At 50.1% G+C, this 15,976-nt stretch overlaps 1 protein-coding gene across 2 annotated transcripts in view; it reads right to left on the bottom strand.

The window, feature by feature from the left end:
• USP43 (ubiquitin specific peptidase 43) overlaps positions 1-15,976 on the bottom strand; it is a 261,454-nt gene that overhangs the window by 68,334 nt on the left and 177,144 nt on the right. For both annotated transcript variants that reach the window (XM_019502165.1, XM_019502171.1), the window contains exon 7: positions 2,777-2,939. In XM_019502165.1, the coding sequence (XP_019357710.1) occupies positions 2,777-2,939 (163 nt within the window). The remainder of the gene's footprint in view (positions 1-2,776; positions 2,940-15,976) is intronic.

Genomic DNA, 15,976 nt, shown 5'->3' with positions numbered 1-15,976 from the left:
AAGGCAATCAGGTTGGTCTGACATGATCTCCCCCTAATAAATCCATGCTGATTGCCCCTGAGCATCATTTCTGATGCCGGCCCATCACAAATGTGTTCCTTGATGATCTTCTCAAAGAGTTTCCCCAGGATTGAGGTAAGACTGACGGGCCTATAGTTGCCCAGGTCCTCCCTCTTCCCCTTCTTGAAGATGGGGACCTCCTCATCACCCAGTGCCACTGCACAGTACCAAAGTCCTCACGGCAGGGTAACATGATGGCTGAACAGTGTGTGGGGCTTTCTCTCACCACTCTTATGCTGCTCCAGGCCACCTCCGTGCACTCACCAAATTCAAGTCTCTGGCATGAATCAGGGTTTTGGGACCTGAACCTGGGTTTCTTATGTAAGTTCACAGACCACCAGGTTATGGGGTATTTTAGGGTAGGGAAGGCACACACTCTCCCTTCTTTTTCTCCATGAAAATTTTTAAGTGGTCTCTTGCTTTGGCTCCATATGGAATGGGAACCTTCTAAAATCTCATTCAGCTTTGCAAGATGATTAAACTGTTTCCCTTCCTACTGCAGTGAGGACCCAGGCTACAACCAGTGCTTGAGGGGTATGTGCTGGCTGAGTCCTCACTACCTGAATAGTTCTGTGGGAAAATATGTTTGTCCCTTGCTCCTCAACTCTGTGGGAGCACATATTTTTGAGTCCCTGGACTAAGGGGTGCCATACTGGGGCAGTGGGGGGAGTGTTCCCTGATAACATTATGGGACCAAGTACATGTTTAGCAAATTTGCAGATGACACCAAGTTGAAGGCATTGGACAGTAGTGCTAAGATGTAGAATGACCTGGATAAACTGGAGGAACGGTCCAAAATCAATCGGATTAAATTCAACAAGGACAAAGGAACTTTGGACTGAATAACTGTATGTACAAATACAGACTGGGGACTGAGTGGCTAGGCTGCAGTACTATTAAGAAGGACCTAGGGGTTACAGTAGACCATAAGCTGAATATGAGCTAAGAGCATCTTGTTGCAAAAAAAGCAAACAGCATACTGAATTGTCGTAACAGGACTGTCTCTTGCAAATCAAGGGAAGTGATCCTCCTGCTCTATTCAGCACTAGTGATGCCCCACATGGAGTACTGTGTCCAGTTTTGGGCCCCACACTTCCAGAAAGATGTAGATAGGTTGGAAAGGGTCCAGCACAGATCAACACAAATTATTAGAAGCCTGGGAAGCAAAACTTATGAAGAAAATCTGACAGAACTAGGCGTATTTAGTTTGGGGAAGAGAAGAACGTGGGGGAATTGGATAACAGTCTTTAAATACCTGGCCATAGGGTAAAATTCCTTCCTGACCCCAAATACGGTAGTTAGTCTGACACTTAGTAGAGGGGAAAGACCTTCTAGCCAGGAACCTCCGGGCTTAAGTCTGAGCAAGGGCACTGGCACACCTCAGTCAAAATCCCCAGTTTTGGCTGCAGTTAACACCCAATGCCTCTGAGGAAGGCTTAAGCCCCCCACTCCCTTCAATTCACATAGCAGCAAGGGAGTGAGGGCAGGGGGAGCAGAATCCCCTCCCAGCCCCATGTGGCAATCAGCAAAGCCCAGAAGCCTGGGAAATACCCACAGCAGATCACAGGCATAGCTACACCTAGATCTTGGAAGATCTCCAGCCTGGAGCAGGAGCCAGGAAGGAGGTCACTGTGCAAGAGAAACATATTTCAGAGTGGGAATGGAGACAGCCACGTGCAGCAGGGTTGGTCCCCAGGACAGAAGAATCCTGGACACTGTACCCTGCACATGCCCAGAGATACGAGTGAATCAGCAGCCTGCAGGGGTGCAATGCTGACAGCTCTGTACAGTCCCTAGTGCTTCCCCATAGAGAGGCTGGCCCCTCTTAAGAGGTTCTGGCCTGTTCATCCAAAGGACAAGCAATCTCAAGGGGGAGGAGGGACAGCAGTTTCTTTCCTGATTGCTTCTTTAAGAAACCAGTGATTAGAGGAAAGAAGTGAGAGTCAGAATTCCTGTTTTTTTCCCCCAATTTTTCTACTTGCCCTGTGACTTTTGCAAGTCATTTACCTTTCTTTATGCTTTGGTTTCCTATCTGTAAAAGAAGGACAATGATATTTGTCTAGCTGGTTTTTAAGACCTGGCTAGTCAAAGCCTTGGCTGAGATGATATAATCGGGGATGGCCCTGCTTTGAGAAGAGGGTTGTACTAGATGACCTCCTGAGGTCTCTTCCAATCCCAATTTTTCTGATTCTATATTAACCTATCACCAAAGGGGGCAGGGAGGCATCAAGTACTGATTATGTGTAAACACTATCCTCTTGAAGTCCTGAGGTAGGGGAGCAGTGTGCTTAAACAGTTCAAAATATTAACTCAGGTAGAGTGCAAAAGTCATACATGGATTTATGTGTCCTTTTGGTAGCCAGGGAGTCCCCATTTGGAGTTGTTTTTAGGGACAAATCATTGTAATCTCAGGGTCCCCAGCACCAAAGTTAAGCATGCAAAAAAGAACAAGCATCCAAGCAAAAGCAAGGGTAACCACAGAGACTTTTCAGCTGCAAATGTGAATAGCAGTGTATGCAACTGCAAGTGTGACCACAGAGGATTTCCACTTGCACAATGGGTTGTGTGTGCATATGCAAGTTAAATGATAGTGAATTTTCAATCAAACTCTCTCTTCTGTGCATTGCACTCACAATTGCACATTGCAGGCACAAACCCAAGGGTGCATGGTTTTGAGTATCTATTGTATATTGTTGGTATATTGAGGCATACATACCTGGTAGCCTCCTGCCCCATCCCTGCAGTGTTACAGAGAAGCAACAGGATTCTCCCGCCTCCACCATGGTGCAAGAACTCAGAGGACATGGCACCAGTATGGGGCAATCGCTGGCCTTCGAGTTCAGATGAGTTAGGGGAAGATGGGAGGCTGAGGGGGCAGCCTGCAAAGGAGACACAGAAGAGCAAGACAGCAATGAGTCAAGGCTCCTGGGCTGTGTGCTTTGGAGGATCCAGTTTTGAAGCACAGAGCAGGCAGCTACTGGCTTGTTATCCCAAAGCAGGAGCTCCTGCTAGAAAGCTAGCACATTAGGAACAAGCGTGTACTATTTCATGCAGGCAGTGACTGCTACCTCTGCCACTGCCAGGTGTGCATGACCAGGGGAGTGAGTTACTAGGAGAAGGCTGCTTAGGTGCTAAAGCTCTCCTTCTCTTCCCCAGTTTGTAACAGCCAAGGTGGTGCCACTACTCAGCCTAGGGGCATGACAACTTTACTCACCCGGTGACTCCCGCTGAATAACGGTGTGTTCCTGTAACGCTGCGGGCAGGAGGGAGCATGATGCTCCAGTGCTGAGTATCAATCTGCAGACTGCCCATTGCCAGGCTGCCTGGTGAGAAGGGCACTTATCAGCCCAGTCAACCAGGCTGTCTGTTCTCCTCAAGCAGACGGATCTTCCCAAGCCGGGCTGGGCGATTAATCAAGTGGTGCCATTTGCTGTGAGGCTGTGAGCAGGGCTTTCCGCATGCCACGAACTCCGACTCACAGCTACTTACATTCTGTCTCCTCTGATGTTTTTCAATTAAGAGACTCTTGTTTAGCCTTGAGAGGTAATTAATCACTGCCAGAGCTCCTCTCCCTGCCTTTCTCCACACTGTAATTCTCCCAGAAATATGTCAGTGGAGGCTGCTGAGACAGATTTCATCCTGGCCTAAGGTTCCACTCCACCTCCACCAGCAAACAATAACACGGCATCAGAAGTGCAAGGGTAAAGCTGTGAAATATCATCAGAGAGCATGGAATTTCCCCCATACCAAATTTATCTCCTTCCCACGCTCTTTGTAATCTCGTCCTTCTTGCCTGCACTCGTAACTTTGTTTGTTCTCTTCCCTGCAGAGCAACTAGACCAAGACTATTCCTTCCCCATACGAGTAATAAGAATGATCTCTTTCTACCACTGCTGTGCCCAGCCCGCAGCGACCTAACCAAACAAGAAAAAATGGCATATTACCAGCATGTTCTCTTGGCTCATGCTTTATTTAGCTCAACTTAGTTTCTGAAAACAGGAAGCAGTGCTGACACTTGCTCTGGACTCTTGCCTGTTGCAGACCTTGGATCTTGGCTGTGGCCTTTCCCTTCTGTATTTATTATCCTGCTGCCTTCCGTCATCTTCTGATCTGGTGGAAAGGCTGAGCTGGCAGAGGACCCTGGGCATCTTCCACAAACCCCATCCTTAAGATGCGGTGGTCCCTGCCCCTCCCTCTGTGAGAACCTTTAGCAGGCTGCTCTCCTTCCCACGACTTAGAAACCCCAGTGGATGCTGAACTGGGGCAGGGGGAAGTAGGACAGGGTGGCACCTTCTGCCTGACTTCTAACACAGCTACCTCTGAACTGCGGGGAGAGGAAGGAGTCACAAATTTAGCTAAGTGGTTCGTCCCACTGCTTTGCACCACCATGTGGATGGCAGTCAGCTCTCTTCCACATGGACAGAGCATAGGCTTATGCAGCTCATCAAGCTGGGTGAGCAGAAGCAGCCACAACAGGGCCATACAATAAAACCCCTGGTGGCGGGTCACCAGTGTCAACACTAGCTGACCTGAACCAAAACCTCCACGTTCCCCCCAGCCTAGTCCATGTCAATGCTCTCCCCAAACCCAGAAGAGAGTCCACTGTTAGCAGACTGATAGTCTAGCTGGAAACAAGCAGCATAGAAATTTGGTTCCTGGGACATTTCCAGACCAATCCTATAGCTCCTACAGGTTTGCAGAAGCATTTACACTTGTCTGAATACAGTGTCAGAAGTGGAACTGCAGCAGGATGGGCATGCTCATGATAGCCTCGCATCCCATGGGCACTGGTACTGACAATGAAGGTGCAGCACCACGGGATTCTGCCTGTGCTATAACAAGCCCAGCCTGTGCTGAAACCCAGGCTGTACCTTCACTCTTGGCCTTCACCCGCTAAATTAAAGCTAACTTCTCTATGTCTGCCAGTACTGTGGCCTCACCTCTGACAGACGTGTGAACATACTCAGGAAAGGACTGTGCAGTTTGTTCCATCCAACCATTTGAAAATACTTGCGAAGGGCAACAGGGACTCCACTTGGCAAACCAGGGGCTAACTCCATCTTGGCTTCCCAGGGACCAGGATGTAAAGTCTGGTCTACACACACTGTGGTTAGCCCCTCCTCTCCTAGGTCTATACGAGGGGTGCAGCTTGCACAGATAAGGAGCAGGTGGCATTCAAAGAGCAGAGATAAATGACATGGGCCAGAACACAGCACCTCCCACTGGGCTGTATACCACTAAGTTTACAAAAGACCCAACATGCACCTAGTGCACCCATCTCCTCTGAACAAATGGCCACAAGCTGGCTTGGCCCGCAGAAGGTAACCACAGCTGGAAAGTTAGGTAGAAGTGACCCAGCCAACTCCATCACGGTGTATAGCTGCATGGGTGGGGGGAGCCTGGTCAGTCAACACCAACAGGAAGGATGGGAAGGGTCAGGTCTTGGGATATCTTGGTGCATTAGGCATTAGCAACAGGGCAGGACTGCTGGGGAACTCCCAGGAGGGCTGGGCAGGGAAGGGGAACATGCCCACCACTGCTGCCACTGCCACTGTCCCTGCCTGAGTCCGTGCAGCCTGGTTGGAGTGGCTCTGGAGCTCCCTCTCACCCCTTGCATAGCTGGAGACAGCAGCGGTGGTGGTGGTGGTGGGAAAAGAGAGGGGAGGTGCCACTAAGCGTGGAGTAGAAGGGAGGGGTGTTCTAAAAGGGCGGACTTCTTACCTGCTTCAGGGACTTAAGAAGTCCCCAGTTGCTGCTCCTGCAGCGTGGTCTGAAAGGAGGGTGCAACTGCACCATTGCACCCCCTCTGGATCCACCCCAAGGGAGGCTACAGTTGTGGGAAGGGCTCTGGCAGAACAGAGGCTGCACAGGAGCATGTGTGCATTTGAGGGGTGGCTCACTGTGCCACTGGAGCCATCCTCTTTTTGTCAAGATAAAAAAGCAAGGTTGGTAAAGCTCCCCTGGCACCTGCCACACCACAAAGACAAACCCAACACTCTTCCCTCTCCTAGCCTGCCCAAGGCCATACAGAGAGCCAGGAATTGGAGTCAAGTTGTCCTGAATTCTGGCTGGTACTCTGGGCCGTGCCTCTTCTGCCATCTCGTGTCATAAAGAGGCAGAGAAGCAGAGGGGGCTGCTGAGCACCTCCCCTGAGCACCCCACAGGAGGACGAACCCAAAGGGGGACAGACCAGCCCAGACTGGACAAAGGAGAAATCCCATCCAACCAAGGATCAATATAAAGATGAAGATATAAATAAGAAAAAGGCAGCTGCTAGAGGTCACAGCCTCAAAGCACCATAGAAAAATCAATGGGCAAATGGGAGTGGGGCTCAGACATGAGGCAAAATAAACTGTTCATGGGAAGATGGTGACTGGCCATCTTAATACCTGATGAGATCTCTCCTCACTGCTGTGGTGATCCCAGTCAACAGGCTATGTGCACCAGGTCACCTGCTGGAGAGGACGATGAGTGTGTGGGATGCCAAGTGTAAGGACACGTTCACGGTCCACATGTCCAACTGCTTTCCCACTGAAACCTGTTCAGGCCACCAGGAGACTGGCCCCTGGCCCCATGGGTGGGATGCTTTCCAAACACAGGCAGCTACTCCCCTAGTTTCTATGTATGATTCATTGCTGGGAGCTTTGTGTTTAAAGAACCCGCTGAATTCCAGAAAGGTATCATGCTCCCTCTGAGAACTGAGGGCTTGAAATTAAAGGCATGTTAAAATGATGGCCTTGGGGATTCAACACTCTCTTTTCAATTGTCTGCCGCTCTGCCACTTTATAAACCAGCCCACTGCAGCACCATTAAATGTGACACTGTGCAGCTGGGAAGAGACCCAGCCACAGCAAGGAGCCTGCACCCAACGAGAGAAAGCCACAGAAGGAGTGTTCAGCCCACATGGCAGAACCGCTCAGCTTTAGCAATGTAAAGTGGCACGCTTTCTAGAACAGCTTGCAGAAAGTTCATATGTGGTTCATAGATGGCATCAGCACGGTGCACACCTGAGTTGTAAGTGCTGAGGATGGTTCTAAGCAAGGGACTGAGAAGTAATTAACTGCTTATTGAAACATCTATTAACAACTGAGGCACCCTATATATTATTTATAGATAAAATGTACTTATATTTATTTTAAATGTATAAATATTAAAACAATATAAAGTGGGCCCCTGATTTTGATCCTCTTGGTTCAATGTAGATGACAGCCAGTGCTGGAGAGGGAATTATTCATTAGTATAGCTCTGAGAAGCTACAGGGTGCCCTTTTACCAGGCCTGGTGCAAACACACAACACAAAGTCCCTTATGTATAAAGTGGGAGCCAGCAAATGAGTACAGACATCCAAGGGGGAGAACTAGGCAGCTGTGGAGTACTGCTGCATACTGAGATAAGTAATACCAAGCCCTCTAAGGTCCTGCCCTAGGGGCCAGATGCAAAACCAAATGGAGTTAGTGAAAAGGTTCCTCTTGCCTCCAGTGAGCTTTGGCGTGGGTCCTGTCTGCACAAGACTACACATGTGCCTAGAATTGTTTAAATATGATTTAAATCTGATTTAACAGACATACAAGCCTGCTAAACTGATTTAAAGTTTCCTGGAATGGTTCAAGTGTATGTGGATAACCCAGTACTGTTTTGAACTGATTCACTATGAGCCAGTTCTGTGTTATGTGTAGACACCAAGTTCTCTGTGACACAAGTCTGGTTGGTCCTCCATGTATCCCACACTGCATTGCTCCTTGCCTCCGCCTCGCTGCAACAAGTCACTCTGCAGACAGAACTCTATTGCCCCATTTTTTCTCTTTTGTTGGCACTTTTATCAGTGAGCTTCCTTGAACAGCTTAGTTTGTTCAATAAAAGCTATCTTTTCAACAACTACTTGTGCCTTCTCACCCTACTCAACTGCAGCCCCTCACCATGCCCCCAGCCTCTGGGAACCTAAAAGTACCCCCACCAAGTCAGGTAAGCACACTGCAGACTTAGGCCAATCACAAGCTACTGACGATTACTGAACTCATGTTTAGGAGAGAAAGGAAAGCAGAAAAGTGAAAACATCCCCAGTCACAAGTCACTCATGGCCTGGGAGCCCACAAAGCATGGCTGCAATCACCCCTCGCTACTCACCCACTACTTAGTCCCACGTCCTGGTGGCAGAGCCACAGCATGGCACACAACTGTGAATTGGTTCCCAACCAGCCACATTTGGGAACGGTTCAATTGTTGTGTGCGCTACATGAGGTTAGTCCAGGGCAAGCTCACCCTGCTGCTCTGGCCAACGGGCCTTGCCCCTTTCATGTTGATGCAAATTGTTCTGGACTTCTCCTTCCAAACTTGGTGCACTATCATCTTGCTGCTCCACTGTCCCCACAGCTGATACTTCCTGCCACTTTCCTGATGGATCCAGGACCTGTTGCTGCCACTGTGGCCCAGCTGGCAGCTGCTCTGACAAGCCAAAAGCACGCTCAGTCCAAAATGCCAATTCATTTTTTATTCCAATCAGAATCAGCAAAGCAGAAAGTGCCTGGAAGGCTTCCAGCACTGGAGAGACTAAATATAGCCTCTTTGTTCCTTCATAAAACAGAGGTAGATCCCCTTGAAACTCACCTAAATATTAACTGTTAAATTAACTGAGCTATTAATCACACTTAAAGGAGCTCACAAGGAGCCACAGCAGGCCTGGCAAAGGAACAAACCACTCGAGGAGCAACTAAAGCACCTGCGGGGTTGGTGGGATGATGGGCCAGTGAGGGAAGCTGCACAGGGTTTGAGGGAGCTCAGTGCACATCTCCAGAGACTTCCCCCCTTAGCCTTCAGGTCACAACAGAGTGAGTCACTCCACTCTCCTCCCTCATGTCATCCACTCAGGAGGAGCCAAGGCCAGGACAGTAGAGACAGATGCAGGTGCAGGGTCAGGATCATGACTGACTGGCGGGGCTGTGTGGCCCAACACTGGAACAGCAAGAGGGCTGCAGGTCAGGACTGATGTGCCCTGGCAGGCAGGGAGACCACCAGGACAGGAAGAGCCAAGACACATATGTCTGCACTGATGTGGATGCAAAGTAGGCAGGAGGTATGTGCAGAAATCCTACTTGCCTACCCTTACTTGCCCCCACAGGCACTTATTCCAGGGACTCTCATCTTTTCCTGACCTGAGCCGTGCTCTCCTGCTGTTCCATGTGCCTCGGGTAGTCCAGCATCCTGTGTCTCTAGGGGTCATTGCTGCAGACAAGTTCCTAGCCCTGATGAAGCACCTGTCTAAGCTGACAGAGCACTGCAGCCCCCGGGAACTTCCAGAAGGAAGCAATTTACACAGGGCGGATATTCAGAGACTTAGTGCTAAAAAGGCAGCTATGCAAGGAGGTCACAAAAATTCCCTGCGCTAGGCAGAAGCTGACACCCCCAAGGCAGAGGAGTTCACAGAAATGCTTGGTCGGAGGGAGAGATGGCCACCCCGTGCAAACAGGCAATGAATTGCCATCTGGTCCTTTCATAACGAATGGCTAGTTGATATGCAGTTCTCACCACTGCCAGCAGTTGGTCTCCTGTCTCCCTGGTGCCAGATAATGTCACAGCACCTCTGACATGTCAGAGGCTCTCTAGTTTACATGGTGAGAAATGCTGCATTCATTACAACTGGAGTCCTGTGCACCATCATCCTGGCCCCCGGTGTTCCCAGGCAGGCAGCGTGTCCTCAGCAGAGGCTGGGGCAGGGACCCCCGAGCTCTTCTCTTGGCTGACACCATGTTTAAACCTGAGTACCTACAGCAAGGCACCCAGATCCACATTTCTACCTCAGTTGACAGCTGGGGGCTGGTCAAAGCTGCCCCTAGAAGTGGGGAGTGCACAGCACCCCTGAAGACCTCAAGCTGCCTTACTCATCCTCTCTCTAAACAGCTGCTCGTGAAGCTGCCACGGCTCGTGTGGGCATGAGTTCACGCTCACACAGCACTAGATTAATGCCAGGTTTCATTAATACCAACTCCCTTCTCGTGTGCTCATCCTGCAACAGTCTTTTACAGGACACTTAGAGGTGATTTCCCTGGGGAAAGGGAAGGCTCTTGCCTCTAAAAACTTCTGGTGCTGCCCCTGTCGGAGGCACAAAGTGAACAGGTGAGCCTCTGCTCTCACACAGGTCCCACGAGACTGGCATTGCTATTATTTTATTTGGACTGTGGGACTGCCTAGAAGTCTGGGTCACATCTCTCTGCTGAGCGAGCAGACTCACATGTGGGAATATGGGAGCAGTGCTTCCAGTCCTGGAAATATTTACAAGGTTTCCTGGATGGCATTAGAAAACCCCAGACGTAAGGAACTAAGCTGAAGGATCCCACTGTGCCTCGTACTGTAAAAATACAGAGGGCCCCTGCTCCAGAGAGAATGGAGTCGGAAGGTCAACACCTACACAACACATCTACAGCAAGGGCAACAGCTCTAGGCAATGCTTTCCTGCCTGGACGGGGGGTGCCCCGTGCAGACAAGTGAATGCTCCACTGACATTCTGGACTCCTTCCCAGCCTCACTCTGCCTCTCCTCTAGCAGGTGCCCACATGGGGGAAAGCTGCAAGCAGCCTATAAATTCAGTGCACAGAGGAAGCAGAATCAGCTCTGCTGGCTTGGGAACAGGGGTGCTTCTATCATCATTTCCATGCTGGCAGGTGTGGACAGACAGACAGATATTCAGAGCCTACCACCTGCAGAAACACAGCTGCTGCTGTCTGCAGGTGAATCTCTCCTGAGCTTTCATGACAAAAATTGATATGTGAAGTTAATCTCAGATGCTAGAGGGAAGATCCCCTGTAGGATGCTCCATGCCAAGCCACTGCCAGGGGTAAGACTGCTCACTACAGTGTATTTTCTAGCACTACTTCAATTTGATCTCCAATTGCCACCACATACTGTGCATAAAGGTACCAGGAGGCAAAATACCAACCCAGATGTGCACCGTTTCTCCAGATCTGCACCTTATATCAGGATCTGGCTTCTCATGTTGGGAGAGAGCTAAAGCTATCAGCAAAAGAGGGGCTCCGGGCTGTTCATGGAGTGACCATGAAACACTCAGATGCTCCCAAGTGTCTTGCAGTATTTATCCCCGTCTCTTGCTGCAGTGACCAGCCAAACACCTCAAGAGGTCGTGGCTGAAGAACTGCACCTGGTGTGTTTCCGATCTCTCCCAAGTCAGGGGGCCTTGGCAGTAGGGAGGAGGCTGCATTACTGGAAGCAGCTGCAACCGCCCCTTCAGAGGGATGCACAGGAACCCAATGATGCCCCACACGGGTGCTACTGGAGAAGCACAGGCAGAGTTGAGAACAGTAAACTGGCTCCACATGTGCATTGCAGCCCTCCCTTTCTGTGGGTACAGACTTGGCCCATCCTAAGCCCTCTGCTAATCACAGATGCCCCAACTCTCTGCTTTCCCTGTAAAAAAAACCACCCAAATGTCACTGCACACAGTGTGATTTTAAAACAGATTGTAAGACAGACTGTAGTGAACCAGTCTGGGGGGACAATTCAGAGCCCAACAAATGCCCACAGACGCTGTTCCTAGACAAACACAATGGGACTGTATTCTATACCCTTTTCCACTAGTGCTGACCTGCCTAAGGCACTTTGTAGAGCCTCTGCTCCCTGTTTGCTGATGCTCTTGACTGCTTGGGCAGCACAGGGGCCAGAACCCTTCTTGCAGCTCCACGGCTTGACGTGGAACTTCTTGACATGAAATATTTATGGGATATAAATCAAACGCCAAGAGAAATTACCAGCAGCCGTGCTCCCGCCCCACTGCCTCAGCAGCCCTCGGGAACCTGCTCCAAGCCTTGTGTTTTTAAATGGAATCTGCTGACCCACGGTCTAGTACAGGTGGGAAGCTGCCCAAAGCAGAGAGACATTTTGTAGCAGCTCAGTTAATTCAGCAAGCCTGGCGAGACCTTTGCATTGCTTGGCCCTTTCACTCTCTCTTTGTCAATCTCCTCTGCAGTGAAGTGTTTTGTTTCCCATCTGAAGGTGACTCTGCAGCTCTTGCTGGCTCCAGTGTGGGTACAGTCTTGCACTTGCCTACCAGGCCTGTTCCATTCTGGGGTCCCCAGGAAAAACAGTCCAGCATGAGTGCTGCTCCTAGGAACTTAAATTCAGAGGTGATCCCCCAAGCTTTGCTCCCATGATCCAGCACACTCCCTGGAGAGGCAACGTGCCCTGGGAAAGAGTGAGACTTGGCTCCTGACTGCCACTGGCCCGCTGCATGGCCATGCGCAAGTCACTGCCAAGTTCTAAAGTGAGGAAACCCCTGTAAAGCCTCTTGAAAATTATCGTCCAGTTCTGTGCTGGGTATGATTAGGCTCAGTGCCGCCTTTCAGCCCCACAGACTCAGGAATCATGTCAGCCACCACTGAAACATAGCTCCTTCCAGTCCCCAGCCTAGCTGTGGCACCACAGTCCTGGCAGCCAGCAGAACATCCCGGCACACTGGAACTGTGCGATGCCGAGCACTGTGCGCTCGCTGAGCAGCAAGCCCAGGTTTCCCAGCAGCAACACCACCCCCTTATTACCACAAGGCCTTGCTGGAAATAATTAAGCCTGACCAAAAGCTGCACCACAGCTGGAGGCAAGCAGGTATTTCAAGACTGGTACTCTGCCTGTATTTGCCTTATTAAACCTTATGACTCCATTGCCTGAGATTCTGGCTGTAGATGGCAAATATTTTGTTGCTATCACATTTATAGTCTCAACTGTGCTGGGTATGTGTCCGGGAGTGGCAGAGGGAGCGAGGGGTTGGGAGCAATGGGTTCTTTCCACTATCCACAATGTTGAGAATAGAGTTAAAAGAGATTCAAAAAATGAGCTAGGACTATGTTCTTACAATGTAGACTTCAAGTCCATCACAAAAATCAGTACTGCCCCACTGTTTCCCGGTGCTGCCTTCTTTGTATCCATCTTTATCTTTTGTCATAAACTGTAAGCCCTTAGGGACTACCCTTTAGTTTGGGGTTTGTACTGTGCTGAGCACAGAAAAGTCCTGGTCCACAGCTCAGACTCCTAGGCACAACTCAGAGATGTAATAATCATTTCAGGTCCTGCCACCAGATGTCCAGCCTGCTCCCCTGCATCAGTTCCTATTTGGCATTGGAGGCACCAGCTGAGAAAGACAGGGGCAAGAGGCAGACTTCAGTGAGCAAAAGTGCTGGTCTTGCTGCCTCCCACAGGAGGAAAGCTAGAGATCTTTGCAGGCCTGTCCTGTTAGAGGGCTGGGTGCTACAGGTTAACTGGCAGGAAGTGAGCATGGAACAGGTCATGCTAGGGCAGGAGCCAAAGAGACTACAGGAAACTTGCCAGCAGCTGCAAATTAATAAGCAGGCCAAGGCTTCATCCCGTCCAAGATGTCCCATAGGCTCAGCCTCCACTGAATGCACACACAGGCTGCATGCCCCTCTCCCCAGCCCTCAGCGGTACAGCAAAAGGGAAGACAGGAGCCTCAGTTACAGGTGACTTGATGTGTGCGATGGGGAATAAAGCAGCCCAGCAAATCGAAAGCTCAGGCTATGGGAGGAAAGTATATTTCCCAGCGGCCTCATGGTGCAATTGCTGGGTTATAGATCTTAATAATAGACTGTAAAAGAGATGAAACCTCATTGCCCCTAAAGCCCACTCGTCCTGCAGCTGTTTTCTGTGGCTGGCTCTAACACACGCTGCTGGAACGGATGGGGAGCCAGGGTGATGAATGGCCACAGCCTTCAATTAAAATGCAGGCCTAGGTAAGATCCCATCACAGGAACAAATGGTCCCACATGTCACCTGTCAACAGCAGGCCTCATCCTTTCCTCCTTGCAGCTTCCTAATCCTCCCATGGACTATTTTTAACCATCACTGGCTCTCCAATGCCAGTCAGGGGAGAGAAGGAGGAAAACTCCTCTGCTACCCTGGGCAGGGGACATAGGTGATTAATGACCCTCAGACCTGATGGGCAGGGTCTGGCTCAGGGCTAGGGCATATGCTGTTGGAGGAAAGCAGGGACATCTCTCCTTGAAGTGCAACTGCAGGGGCCAAGTTCTCATCACCACAAGGCCCCAGTGCCATTCTCGGTGCAAAATGTCAGAAACAGGTGGAAACAAACAAGGGGCAAGTACTTGGCTTTAGTTTTGCGAACCAGCTCCTTGCCCTAAGATGAAACACTGACTTTCATACCATTAGTCATTGCAGTGGCCATGCCAAAAGCCCACCAATCAAGTCGGAACGTGATCAACATCTGACTAACTGCAGAAGATGCATGGAGGGATCTTTACATTCAAACTGAGGCTACACCAACACTCACCAACCACAAGCATCTGTTTCTGCAAACAGACCCTGCTTCCCACATGCAACTCCCCTCCACCACTGTGGCTTCAATATCTTTCCACCAGGAGAAATCCCCTCTGCATCCCCATTCAGCCTTCTACCACTACAGCTTCAATATCTTTCCACCAGGGGAAAACCCCAAGGAAGTGTTACAGCATGAGGTCAAAAACCCAGCTTGACTGTTCCACTGCTGCATGCAGCAGGTGAGCTGCAGTCAAACCAGTTATGTCTTCCTCTTGCCTGTTTACAGGCTTGTGTTGCAAGTAGACGGGCTATAACAACAGGGTCCTCCCTGCTTCTGTTTTAGGAGTTGGACAGATTGGCCCCGAGCCTGCTATTGGAAAAGGAGAGACTGGACCACGTGGCTACCATTAGATCTGATTGGAAATCAGCACCCCCCGTATCAGTGGGAGCAAAATAAATTTGGGCATGGGGGCAGCACATTAGGGAACAAAGATAGGAAAACCAGCCTCAGGGTGAGACAGCTCCGGGCACTCTTCTGAACCCCCCACAACAACATGATCAGGTGGAGATAATGACTGACTTGTTCGGTGTGTGCAGTCATTGGGCAGATGATGCGAGTGCACTGCAGAGTGTTTGTGACCTGGCCTCTGGGACTCTCCACGCTTGATCACCCGAGTGACATGATATTCTTTCTGCTTCCTTCGTGAGTGATTCCCAAGCCCAGCATAAGCCCTCAAGATGGTGGTAACAAATGCTTTCAGCAAAAGATGCCCCTGAACATTAATCTCCAACCTCACGGGGGCGGAGGGGGCACTTGTGAATATACACATACACACACACATGTCTACTGCGTGGTATTGGGAGGTGTATGCCTCCTTCACATTATTCATGTTTGTGTGCAGATGTCTGTCTGCATATGATTTCACATGTCAGTGCATGTCCCTGCAGGTATCACATAGGCACACACAGTTCATACACATTCCTGACAAACGCACCTTCCCAAGCTCCTCACAAACACTCTCGTGAATAAAAGAATATCTGCAAATAGCTGGAGCCAGAGTTTGTCCAACTGGAACAGGTCCTGCCTTCCTGCCCTGCAGCTAACCTGGCGAGGCAGGAGAGAAGGTATCTAGATGAGGCAACTGCAAAGCTTCAGGCTCCAATTTAGCTGTGAGGGTGAAGAGCAGAAGGTGCCTGTGAGTGAGTAAGCACAGAGGCTGCCCTGCTGCCAGAGCAATGTCAGGGTTGCATTGCAGGAGAGGCAGCTTTAAAGCAATGACAGATGTATACTTAAAGTGGCCACGTTTTTTGTGAGGACACAGTAATGATCTGCTAGTACTTCTTTGAGGACGGCTGTCATGTGAAACCAGAAACTGCCTCTAGGAGGAGTTCAGCCTCGATGACTGCAGCTCCAGAGCAGAAAGTTTCCCATGTAAACTGCTGCAGAAAGAGGAAAGGCTCCCAGAAATTGCCATTTTGGGGGAGTGACTTCCACAGCATGTACCTGAAACCTTGCCACATGGGCTGGAAGATGCCAGGTGCCCTTATAATGCAGAGATGGGTGCTGAACAGCTCGCACAATGACAATCGGATTATAAATCTCACTGGCGCTCTCACCCCTGCCACT

Source organism: Gavialis gangeticus, unplaced genomic scaffold (assembly GCF_001723915.1).
Source record: "Gavialis gangeticus isolate Ggan-Ray unplaced genomic scaffold, GavGan_comp1, whole genome shotgun sequence".
Lineage (NCBI taxonomy): Eukaryota > Metazoa > Chordata > Crocodylia > Gavialidae > Gavialis > Gavialis gangeticus.
This window is presented reverse-complemented; position numbering and strand designations above follow the sequence as displayed.